This window comes from Pteropus vampyrus, unplaced genomic scaffold (genome assembly GCF_000151845.1).
Source record: "Pteropus vampyrus isolate Shadow unplaced genomic scaffold, Pvam_2.0 Scaffold44, whole genome shotgun sequence".
Taxonomy (NCBI): Eukaryota; Metazoa; Chordata; class Mammalia; order Chiroptera; family Pteropodidae; genus Pteropus; species Pteropus vampyrus.
In genome coordinates, this window is record NW_011888825.1 from 10242613 (window position 1) to 10255728 (window position 13116).

The 13116-nt window shown below is 37.0% G+C and overlaps 1 protein-coding gene across 1 annotated transcript in view; it reads left to right on the forward strand.

Annotated features, from left to right (window-relative positions):
• Positions 1-388: 388 nt before the first annotated feature.
• Positions 389-13116, forward strand: part of COPS3 (COP9 signalosome subunit 3) — a 29553-nt gene continuing 16825 nt past the window's right edge. The window contains exons 1-7 of the mRNA XM_011359105.2: positions 389-554; positions 3808-3937; positions 6069-6181; positions 6271-6320; positions 7814-7906; positions 9196-9375; positions 11987-12127. Coding sequence (XP_011357407.1) covers positions 500-554; positions 3808-3937; positions 6069-6181; positions 6271-6320; positions 7814-7906; positions 9196-9375; positions 11987-12127 — 762 coding nt within the window. The 5' untranslated portion in view covers positions 389-499. The remainder of the gene's footprint in view (positions 555-3807; positions 3938-6068; positions 6182-6270; positions 6321-7813; positions 7907-9195; positions 9376-11986; positions 12128-13116) is intronic.

The following is a 13116-nucleotide window of genomic DNA, read 5'->3' on the forward strand; positions in this document are numbered from 1 at the left end:
TAACTTGCCCAAAGTCACATGGATACTAAGTGATAGGAAAAGAATGTGAACCCAGGCTGCCTGCCTGGCTCCAGTGTCTATGTTCTATTACCTCATAGGAAACGATTCATGGAAGAAGTGCCAACTAAGGCGAGCTGGCAGAATTTGGCCAGATGGAAAACTGGACGGCCATTCCTAGCAAAATCCTGGAAATATGTGCCTAATTATGAGTTTAGTTTCTTCCTTTGCCCACCGTCCGCATTAAATAGAAGGTTTTCACAGGTGCTCAGAATGAAGAATGAAGGAAAAGAAAGCTAATTTCCCGATGCGGTGAGCAGCGGAACTGTTTCCATGGAAATAGTAACTGATGCTCAGGTAAGTGATCTCGCGGTGATTGAGCTGACGGAAGTGACGTTGCCGCTCTTGAGGCGCTCCGTTGGATCCGCCCGGCCCCACCTCCCAGAGCGGCCGCCTTTTCCCGCGCGAGCTACCTCTAGCGCTCCGGCCGCCCAAGGGAAACATGGCGTCTGCTCTGGAGCAATTTGTGAACAGTGTCCGGCAGCTCTCAGCTCAAGGTGAGGCCCTGAGCCGACCCTCCGGGCCGCGGGACCGGCCTGCATCCCCAACCGCCAACAGGAGCGGCTGCGACCGCCCTGTTAGTCTTAAGCCTCGTCTCCGAGGCTGGACTCGCGGTTGCGGCGCTTAGACCAGGGCGGGATCAAGCGCGGCTAAATTGGAGCAGCCCCCTCGCGTTCTCAGGTTCCGTTATCCTCTTCTGCTGGTCAGTGCCCTCGGCAGCCTGGCTGCCTCCCCTCCATGGGGCCGCCTGGAACCCGTTACCCCTGGCCCAGGCCTCTTCCACCCGGGCACCTCGCTTGACAGTTTAGGGGCGGTGACTTCCGCTGGGCGCCTTCCCGAGCTCCCGTTGGTCCCTTCCCCCTCCCCTGCCCGCGATGATTGGTGCACGGGCCCGTCTGTCGCGGCAGCCGTCTCCTGGCTAGGCCGCGGTAGAGGGAGCGAGGAGAACCTTTTCTGGGTGCCTTGGCTCAGAAGCTCACCTTGGCCGGCCCCTCAGCTGCCTCCCGGCTCGCCCTCGGGAAGCCTCCACGCCTATTTTAGCCCTGCAGAATGTCGGGGGGAGCTATCGCTTGTAGGACTCCATTTCTAGGGGTAGAATTGTGACCATTATAACTTCGTCCTTAATTTTGCTGTTTGGTTCATTCACCTCATCACTTGATAGAGCCCTCGACTCAGGATTAATTGGCTACTGGCTGTGAAGAGCCTTTTAATTGTCCTGTTTCTTCATCTGTAAAATAAAAATAAGTCCGTACTTCATAGAGTTGTTAGGATTGAGTGAGAGAAACCATGTAAAAGTACTTGGAACAGTGCCTATAATATGGGGTGCAATAATTGGTTACAAATTATTGTCAACTGTACTTTAAAGTTCTGACCATTGTAAAGTTCTCGGAGCTGCGTGACCTTGGACAAGTCACCTTTAGTCTCTTGAGTCTCTTTATCTCCATTTTTTTAAAATGGAGAGGAGATATCTACCTGTTATAAGGCTTAACTGATATGTAGACATGTTTAATGAAATACCTGTCTATTTTCCCTTATTATTGATAGAAATTAGGTTCACAGGTAAGGCATTGACTTGCAGTCTCTATGAATGAAGAAACCATTATGACACAGTTTCTACTTTCCAGGATGTAGAGTGGTTAGAAGATTTGGGTTGGACTCCTGTCTGTCATTTCATGAGCAAGCCATGTAATTTCCCTGGGCCAATTTTCTCATCTACAAAAGGGAACTAGATCTGTTGAGCATCAAGAGTGGGATCACTTATCTGAAAGCTTTGCGTGTGTGCTCTGTACAAGACACTGCTTTAGGAACAGTCTGCCAGGCAGAGATAAATATACTTTTACTGCCCTCGGCTTCAGTGCCTCATGTTTATAGCATAGTAAATGTTTATTAGTGTCTATTTTCTCTGCTTATTCAGATTTTTCTATCATGGACCTTAAGTGAAGGGAATATGATCTCCAGCTAGCTCTGAGGAGAGGAAATTTCATTGGCCAGACCTCTGGTTGGGCTCATTTTACATGTGCTCTGTGACACTTAAACTTACTTTTGACTCTCCCCTTGGCCCTGCACTAGTTAACTCTTACGTTATCATAGTGACCCAGCTTTTAAGTCTCAACTCAGCATTAATACTTAATTGGGGAAAAAATGATGTACTGAAATGCTTATTTCTGGATGTTTCAAATCATTGTAAATGTATTTAGAATAGTGAGTTAAGGAGCACCAGATTATTTAACTGGAAGAAGGTGCATATTTTATACCTACCAGACTTTTTCCCAGTTCAACTTGTGTTATCTTATAAAATGATACCTAATAAGATCATGGATTTTTAAATTCTTGTTTGCAATGCATGTAATAATAATGGAATATTTCCTTTATTTTTGGTAAAAGTTATCAAATATGAAAGTGTTATAGTATAAGAGCCCCAGAAATTAAATTATCAAAGTTCCTAGCTACAGTCACTTGGATTTTAAGCATTGTATTAGTTAAATGTTTTTTAATAAGGAAAAAATCACCCACCTACTAAATAGAAATGACTGGTGTAGGTAGCTTGAAGTTCAGAATGTAAAAGAGAACATTGAGGGAAGAATTTTAAAAGGTTGATGCCCATGGGCACATATATACGCCTGCCCCCACCACCACTACCAGAAAGACAGCTAGTGGGATTTAAGAGTATAGCGTGTGGCCATGATGTCTCTTCTCAAAATAACCTATTAAAATTGGTGAGTCTACTTCAAAGTACCAATTTGGGCCTAATTAGATTCAATACTTCAGTTATTAAAACAACATTGGTTTAGGGAAAGATGAATGGATCCATTAGGAGATTCAACAAGCTGCTTGTTGATTGATTGGCTACTAAGCAAGCACTGTATTCTGAAGCTAGAGAAATGAGTCTCTCCACATGAGTTTATGTTGAATTACCTAATCACATCACAGGTGATGCAGAGAGGGCACAGAGAGGACAAATATCCAAGTTAGCCATGGGAAGGGAGATGAAGTGAGGGTAGACCCAGGCAAATGAGCACAAAATATGAGTCAGGTAGTGGAAGACATGGGGGAGAAGAGTGAAGGAACATTCAACATGGAGAACACATGTAGAGGCATAAAGATGAGAGAATGTGGAATGTTGATGGAATTTTCTGAGTTTGGTGTGACCAAATAGTTTGTGTGTGAAAGGAATTAGCAAAGAGGTAAAGCCGAGAAGGCGTAGGGCCTGGTTACTGGGCCAAGGCATTTAGACTTCTTAAAGCCATTGGAGTAATTTGATTAAATTTTGCATTTTAGAAAGATCACACAGGTATCAATGTGGAGTATGGGTTGGAGGAAAGAGTAGAGTAAGCAGACTATTTAGGAGATTTTTGATGTAGTTTAAGACAAGAAATGAATTGAGGCAGTGGAGAGAGAAAGGAATGGTGCTGAGAGACTTAAGTAAAATTAAATCATATTTGGACGTTTTGAATATCACTATTATTAGTGATAGTAATGTGTACACTTCTGGAATGGGGGACCAGAAAAAGTAATGGAGGAAAAAGAGAAACTTGGGGGCCAGAGGGAAATGGGACATCTAGTTTTGAGGCTGTGGGCAGAGTCATTTCATTTCTCTGGCCCTTCTGGGTCCTCATCTGAAATAAAGAACATATAAGAAATTATCTTTAGTTTTTTTTTACTTTGAGGTATGAAGTCCAGCTATAATATACTTCTTTTAGTTTGGTTATTGCTATAACTGAATGATATAGTGTTATTCCTGTTTTCCAGGGCAAATGACTCAGCTTTGTGAACTGATCAACAAGAGTGGAGAACTCCTTGCAAAGAACTTATCCCATCTGGACACTGTGCTTGGGGCTCTGGATGTACAAGAGCACTCCTTGGGCGTCCTCGCTGTTTTGTAAGGGGCATCTTTTATAGTTTTGTGCTTGCTACAACTGAACACTATTCACTTTCTGACTTTATTTTTTTGGTGTAGGAAGTAAGCCATGTAAACAACATTGAGCTATTTTGCACAACTAAAGTCATGTCATTAGTAGTTAACATTTTACTCATCCCAGCTAATCATTACTTGTTATATTTTGTTAAATTTTATTATTTTTTAACTCTTGTATGTGTTTTGAAATTTTTTCTAAAAAAATGAATGGCCATCTCAGTTGTGGGCACTATAGTTTGCATTTATCTGAATACTTTTATTCATGTAATACATTGAATTGTCATGTTTTCAAACTCAGAAAGAAAATAGAGAAGAGTGAGACAGGGAATGGTGGAATATATTGAGTGAGGTTACCAATGCTCAAAAGCCACATTACTTTGAATTCTGTTCAAACAAGTAAACTGTTTAAGACCAAATTAAATAGTTCTTATTTCATTTGGGGTTCCTTGTAACTCTGTGTACCTGACAGTAGAATTATTTTTCTCAGTGTTTTAGTATAAATTGGGATTTTGTGGTCGTCATGAAAGTTGAAATAATACAAATAAACCAGGAAGACTGAAAGGCAAAGGTCAGGCTTTACTCGTGCTGGGATTCCTGAGACTAAGATATGGGTCAAGAATAGAGTTTAGAGAAGAAACTTTGTCAGAATGAAAGGGTGTGGAGCTATACTCTGCAATAGAGTAGCCACTAGCCATATAAGGCTATTTAAATGTAAATTAATTTTTAAAAGTTAAAGATTCAGTTCCTAAATTGCACTAACCACATTTCAAGTACTCAGGAGCTACATGTAGCGACTGTATTGCACAGCACAGATGTAGACTATTTTCTACCATTACAGAAAGTTGTATGGGATGGTGCTAGCTAGTAAAAATTTCTGTTGTCTCTATTTGCTGATTGAATAACATGTTTTATACACACACAAGAATGAATAACATGTTTTATACACACACAAACTTAGATTTATATGTACATCAAATGAAGTATAACATACATGAAAGCATTTTGAAGCTATAAGTTGTTTTACCATTGTATATCAGTAAAAGAAAACCTGGAAAGAACCCTGAACTTGTTTCTGAGTACCCCGGATTTAAATTATGTTCTTCTAGTTATGAGGCATGGGGCCCTGAGCTTCCTATTTTTATTTATAATGTGGAAATTATAGTGCCTTACTGACCTTTTATAAAGCCCAAATGAGATTGTTTCAGGCACACTTGATAATTACAAGTGTAATTAAAGGTGTAAGGTGACATTTTTAAGTCGAATAATACTGTACAGATGGAAGTACAACTTGAAAGATGTAGGAGAAATTGTGATTAGGCAATAATATCCATTTCATTTTTCTTGAAATTAGTTTTAACAGGTCATTAAAAAAAAAAGTTTGAAGTTTACTTGTAAGCAATGCCTGAGTGGTTACATGATTTCTTTTCCCAAACCTATCTTTGATCCCCTCTCAGAGCGTTTATCATAGGGAATTGAAAGGCACCACCTATCTGCCAAGTGACTCAGGATGGATCACCTGGGTCCTCCACCTTCTCAGTACCTGCAATCCTTCTTGTCCTGCCCATCAGATATTTCTTTCTCCCAGATGGACCACCGCATCACCTGAGTCCTGGCAGCAGCATCTTTAACTTGAAAACTGCTACAGCCTCCATTGCTCTAGTTCCTTGTCCCCTTCAGTCTATTGTCTTTAGAGCAGGAAAAGCAACAACTGGTTTTGAAATGAGTAAATAGTCCTGACCACATTGGAGTTCAAAAGAAAAATATTTTTAAAATTTTTGGTTAAAAGTTTAATTCAGTTTTTTCACAAGTATTAAGATGATCTGATATTTGGCCTTATTTAATGGAATTTTCTTTTTTGAAAGTTGTTCTTGTTTAAGCGTATTTTTCTTAATCTCTTTTGTGTCTATGTCCTATGTCTTGATTATGCAAAGAACCAGGCCAGGAGAATATTATCGACTCTGTTTCTTAATTTTTAAGAATACTATGACTCTTTTAATTCAGAGTATTGGAGGCAGGATGGACTTCTGGCCTGTTATTTCTACATTTTTACCCCATGAAATATCAGGATAAATTGATTCTTTTCTCTTTATTCCAGATTTGTGAAGTTTTCTATGCCCAGTGTTCCTGACTTCGAAACGTTATTCTCACAGGTTCAGCTTTTCATCAGTACTTGTAATGGGGAGCATATTCGATATGCAACAGACACTTGTAAGCTAAATAGCATTTTGTTATTTTCCACTGGATGTATTTTGCCTGTCTAGCGATTTATATTTTCAATATTTTGTTATTATATCTAGTTGCTGGGCTTTGCCATCAGTTAACAAATGCCCTTGTGGAAAGAAAACAGGTAAGCAATGTTATTCAAGTATTTATAGTTCTGTTATATATCTAAATTGCACAGTGAACTAATTTATTAAGGTTCTAGGTTAGTACTAAGCAGCCTTACACTTAAATATATGTGGTCACTTCATAGTAGTCAAAGCATTTGCTACAAAGACAGCTAACCTCTACCACAAGTTAGGACTTCGAGATGCAAGGAGAAAGGTTGCCTCAAGGAGGCTGCTGCTAGTGGTGGTCGTTTTTGGAACTACCATTCTATGTCTTTACTTTGTAATATGCTGGGGTTTAAAAAAAATTTTTTAAACTTTTAATTATACAATGTTAGCTTTATAGAGAGTTGCAAGAATAATATAAATAATTCCCATATACCTTTCACCCAGATTCTCCAGATACTAACGTTTTATCACACTTGCTTATCCTTCTCTCTTTTATTCCTGAGCCATTGGAAAGTAAATTATAAATATGATGCCCCTTATCCTAAATACTTCAATGAATGTTTCCTAAAAAAATAGGACATTCTGTTACATAACTACAATACAGTGGTCAATGTCAGGAGATAAACATAATATAATCTTTAACAAATTTACTGATAGTATTCAGATTTTGCCAGTTGTTTTGCTAATTTCCTGCATCACAAAAATCTCAGTTTATGGTTTGCATTATATTGTAATGTCTCCTGTGTTTCTTTTAATCTAAAACGGTTCGTTGGTGTTTAACTCTTGTGATATTGACACAAGTTATAATTTGGGTGTTTCTTTTATATTTGAAATTGAACTTTAAGACTAGTGGTTTGAAGGAGACAAAACAAAGAACCAGTTGGTATTTTACAGGAGTACTGAATAAATTGTGGTTTGAAAGAGATGGTTAAAAAAAACCAAACAAATATTTACTTTAAAAACCATGTAAATTATTCAGCTATTTTAGAGTTACATCTCCTATCCAGAAACTGTACCTCACTTGAAACTTGGTCATGTTATTTTTAATCAGTGGAGGAAATGGTCCATTTATAACTTGTGGTATCAGTTTCTATAGTAATTGTTAGGTGAGAGATGTTATTGAAGAGAATTTATAGATGATATCTAGCCTGCCCTACTTAATTTTAGATAAGGATGCTGGTTCAATGGCAGAGTGCCAGCATCCTTATCCAAAATTAAATTTATTAAGCATAGGCTTTCATCTATTGTAAATAATTTGGAAAATTTTTATTTAGATGTAAATATAATGAACTGTTGAGAAAGTAATATTGCTTTTGATTATTTGTCTTCATTGTAAAAAAAGATTTATGATTTTAAAAAAGTCCTGAATTACTCTAAATACCACAAAAAACAAGAAAACATTTTCTGACTGAATAGGGACAGTCCTGAAAGAGTGTGGAAACCTCATATTGTTATTTAAAGGAACCTATCAATTAGTGTTATTTTTTATTTGTAAGTGACAACATAAGATCCAATGTGCTGCCATCTTTGAGAACTTATCTGAAAGAGATGTCATTTCTGACAGCCCCTGCGAGGAATTGGCATCCTTAAACAAGCCATAGACAAGATGCAGATGAATACAAACCAGCTGACCTCAATACATGCTGATCTCTGCCAGGTAAGCTGCCAAAGAGTGTGAGTCACACTGAGTTAGCGGTAGAATGTTGGTTGTCAGTTTGCTTGACATCAGATTAGATAAATATAGGCAATTTAGTGGAGACTGTAATATGTTCCAGAAGTTGAAACATAAAGGTATGTTTCTAGTAAGGGAATTTTCAGCAGGCTGCTGGATACAAACTGCAGAATGGTGCTCAGCTAGCAGGCTTGTGATGTGAGTAGAACAGATAGCATAATGCTTGTGATGTTAAAAAAAAAAAATCCCAAGTCACTTTATTTTTAAGGAATCGTGGAACCTGAGAATAAACACAGATAACTTCTTACACCTTAAAATGTTATTTATTTATTGTACATGGTTCAAAATCCAGCAGGCAAAAGGGAGGGGTATATAATGAAGTCTCCCTACTACTCTAATCACTAGCCACATCTCTTCTCCCCAAAGGAAACCAGTGTTAGCAGTATATTTATCCTTCCAAAGATATTTTATGCACATACAAGCAAGCAAATATGTGGATATTTTCTCTTTCTCTCTCTCTCTCTATTTTTTTTTTAACATAAATAGCAATCTCTACAAACTTTTATATACCTTGCTTTTTTCTACTTAATGTATCTTGGAGATGATTCCATATTAGTGCTTTATAGCTGCATTCCATAATATGAGTTTAACCAGTCCTTATAGGGTATTTAGATTGTTTCCTTAATGAATAACATGGTATGTAGATTATTTCAAGCACATGTTCTAGTTTTACATGAAGATGTGCTTTCTTTTCAAAAACTTTCGTGATTGAAGTATAACATACATCCAGTTAAATGCTCTAATATTAAATTTGTACCTATGTCTACACCTGTGCTTCCATCACCCATATACGGAACGTTGCCTGTGCTTGCTTTATTGAGTTGCACAATACCCTACGCTTACCTAAAGGATCCTGAAAGTGAAAAAGTATAATTGAAGAAAAAACTTCGATTTTTATTACACCATGCCGATCTATTTCTATTCTACTAGTTCAGCAAAGAGATTTAAAAGGACTTACTTGTTTGCACATCTCTAGGCGAGTTAAGTGATAGATGAGCTTTAATTCATCTATGGAGTATTTTATCTCATGGCTAGTTAGTCTTTTATAAAGAAATGCTATTTTATATGTTGACATTTAGATCATTATAATGTTATAATGAGTTATAAGTTGTAAGTAAAAACAAAATATCATTTTCTCATACTTTCTAGAATCTGTGAATTTGCTTCTGCTAACGTACAATTAAAATGACGATGTAATATAAATTTTTTCACAGCTTTGTTTGCTGGCAAAATGCTTTAAGCCTGCCCTTCCGTATCTTGATGTGGACATGATGGATATCTGTAAAGAGAATGGAGCCTATGATGCAAAGCACTTTTTATGTTACTATTATTATGGAGGGATGATCTACACTGGGCTGAAGAACTTTGAAAGAGCACTCTACTTTTATGAACAGGTAATCAGTCCTCTCTCTCAATGCCCCCAAGGTTGTTTTGAATATTTACGATCAAAGAAGTGCATAGCTGGAGCAGATTGACCCCCAGCCTCTGAGTTGGGTCCTTTCAAAGACTGTTTCTCTATAATCATATAAATGGTGGTAATCTGTTCCTTACGTTGAAGGGCAGTAGCAGTTGTGGGAGGAGCACTAATGAGTGGGGTCTAATCTAGGCTTTGCCACTTATACCCTCTCTGTTTTGGGTTAAGTTCTGTACATCTCTTGACATTTATAGCTTCCTTTGCATATAAGGAAGAGATTGAACTGAATGATCATTTAAATGTCTTGTTCTAAAACCATGTGTGGTGGTAAGTTTTATTATTTTAATAAGTAAAACATTCTCGTGGTTCAAATTCAAAGAGTATTAAGTAGTACATAGTGAAAAAATCTCTCCCACTTTTGTCTGTGTCTTTGTAATGAGACATATTACACAATTTGATAGAATGTTTTGGAGGTTTACTCAGTCTGGAAAAGATAAAATATTGGCTGATACTAGTGTTTTAAGATAAGTTTGTCAGCTATTCATAAGTTCGTATTTTATTCATAGCACATATAAGGTAATAAAGCATATTCTAAGCCTTCAAGGAGATCACAATTTAGTTGAAATGCTTACACATAAACACCTGTGTATACATCTGTGACTGAGCATTGTCTCAGTGAGTGGGGGTTGACAAGCACTGCCAATGGCACTTAGGGAAGGGTCACCAGAAGGTGCTGGTGTCATTAAAGGATTTGTCTAATCAGGTAAAATATTCAAGAGTACAGAGTCAAATTTTTCATTCAGAAAATTATAAACATACACTTCATAGCCACTGAATGCATTATTATTTTACAGCCCAATATAACTGATGATTCGCATACTGATCTAGAAATATGAAGATGATATGGGCATTTAAAAGGCAGGAAAATATGCAATGTACTTAGAAAAATATTTCTATCATAAGTAGTTAAAATGTTAAAAACAAAACTTTTTTTTATATTTATGGATAGAAGCCTTTTACCTGAAAATATACTTATTCCCTGATTTTGCCCTAATGACAAGCATTGTCTAGTGTTAGTCTGCTTCATGCCACTATGTTTTAATAATATTCATGCAGTTGTAGATGGTATTAGTACCTTAACTTCAGAAGATGATACAGACTTTTTTTTACTACTTTTAAAAGAAAATTCCCAAAGAAGAATTTGCTTACTGAAAAAAATTCAGTATAGCATTATATAAATAAAGTGAAAGCATCTTTATCTTTTTATCTTTATCTTATGCCACAGAATGACCTAGTTAGTTTCCTAGTCCTCAGTTGATGGAACTGTAAGTTGATTCTGATATTCCACTATAAAAGCAATGTTGCACTGGAGATTATTATACATGTATCCTCATGCACTTATGAGTGTTTTTGCAGAATAATCTCAAATGCCTTATAGGCTCAGTGGTTTGGGTTTTGATTTGTAACATTGGGCTAATTTGGGGATGATAGTTTTCAGTTCTTCTAAACCTTCATAAATCCAGGTGAAAAAAGTGAAAAGGCAGCCACAGAATGGGAAAAAATATTTGCAGATCATATTTCTCATAAAGAACTTGCATCCAGAATATACAAAGACCTCTTACAACTCAACAGTAAAAATACGAAAATTTAAAAATGGGCAATGGATTTGAACAGACATTTCTCCAAAGAAGATAAACAAATGGCTAATATGCACATGAAAAGATACTCATCATCATTAGTCATCAAGGAAGTGCAAGTCAAACCCATAATGACATACCAATTCACATACCCACTGGGATGGCTAAAATTAAAAAGAGTCAGCCAATAATAAGTGTTGCTGTGGATATGGAGAATTTGGAACCCTCATAATTGCCAGTGGGATTGTAAAATGGTACAGTCACTATGGAAAAGAGTTAGGATTTCCTCAAAATGTTAAACATAGAAGTACCGTGTGACCCAGCAGTTCCACTCCTAGAAATATACTGAAGAGAAATGAAGACACATGTTCACACAAAAACATGTACACAGATGTTCATAGCATTATTATTAATAGTGGCCAAAGGTAGTGACAACCCAAATGCCCATCAACGGAATGAATGAACAAAATGTTGTGCATCTATACAACAGAATACTATTGAGCTATAAAGTGGAATAAAGTACTGATACAGAGTAGAACATGTTAAGTTAAAGAAGTCAGTCACAAAAGACCACATATTTATGATGCTATTTACATAAAATGTCCAGACTAGGCAAATCCGTAGAAACATAAAGTAAAATAATGGTTGCCTGGGGCAGGGGGGAGAGGAGGATGACTACTAATGGACATGGGATTTCTTTTGTGGGGGGATGAAAGTGTTCTGAAATTAGATAGTAGCGATAGTTGTACAACATGGTGAACATACCAAAACCACTGAATCGTATATTTTAAAAGGATAAATTTCATAGTATGTGAATTGTATCTCAATAAAGATGTTTTTTTAAAAAAGAATAGGACTTTTAATGTAAATATTGTTTTTTAATTAAAGCATTATATATGGTTGATTCCTGCTACAATGTGCTATCTTCACACTAAATATTCTTCTCTTGCTCAGGCCATAACTACCCCTGCCATGGCGGTCAGTCATATCATGTTGGAATCATATAAAAAGTATATTCTAGTTTCTTTGATATTACTTGGAAAAGTACAACAGCTGCCAAAATACACATCTCAAATTGTGGGTAGATTCATTAAGGTGAGTTTTTAAAATAAAACTGACTTCTTAGGTGACATATTAAATCCATAGGAAATTGTAAAAATACATAGTTCTATAATTTTATTTTATAGTGGTTTAGCTCTCCTAACAGCTTCAAATTAGCAGACATTTAAATGTTTGTTAGGAGTCTGGGAGTAGCAGTTCTGGCAGAATCTCTGACTCCATTCCATTCCAGTTCATACACCTTCTGTTCACCTGACTGAGACAGAATGTTCCTCAGGAATCTATTTTCAGACTTTTGCTCTGGGCATTTACAGCCATAGATGTTTAAGCTCCAATAAGGGTTGATTTTTTTTTTTTTAATTCTTCATTACTATATAGTGAAAATACTGAAAAAGCATTGCTGCTTTTATTGAACTCAATTTGCCCAGGTGTTGGAAAATCATACTAGAGCTCCCGTGTGAAGACTGCAAGTTCTGCTCACTGATCTTTTGTTTTCACTGACAACCCAGCTTTGGGACCACATCAAAAAATAACTATTTAAAAAAATTTTTTTGAAATACATGCTCGTGATTTTAAAAAACATTGAGCAATTCAAAAGATCGTGAGGCCACAATAATTTTAATAACAATTTTACCACGTTCTTGTACAAAACTCAAAATTACAAGATATTAATTTGAAAATATTCCTGATGAGAAGATTTTTATGTTTTGTTGAAGATAGCCAGTGTCCTTCATCTAAGAGCCCTATTGTGGTTCTCGGGCTTCTAGGCTGCCTAGTCACAGACTAGGGGTGGGGTAGGGGAGGGAAGGTGGCTAAGAGAGATCCCATGGAAAAGAGACAGGACAGGTTTAGGATAGCCATTCTCAGATCATTTTGGAGAACTCCCATGGTTCCTTCAGGTGGCCCTTGAGCTGGCCTGTTACAGAAGGAATGCTTTTATAAAATGGTGTCATTCACAAGCATTAGTAGTTTATTTATGAGATAGAAATGGTGAAAAGAACACAGACCTCAGAGTAGAGATACAG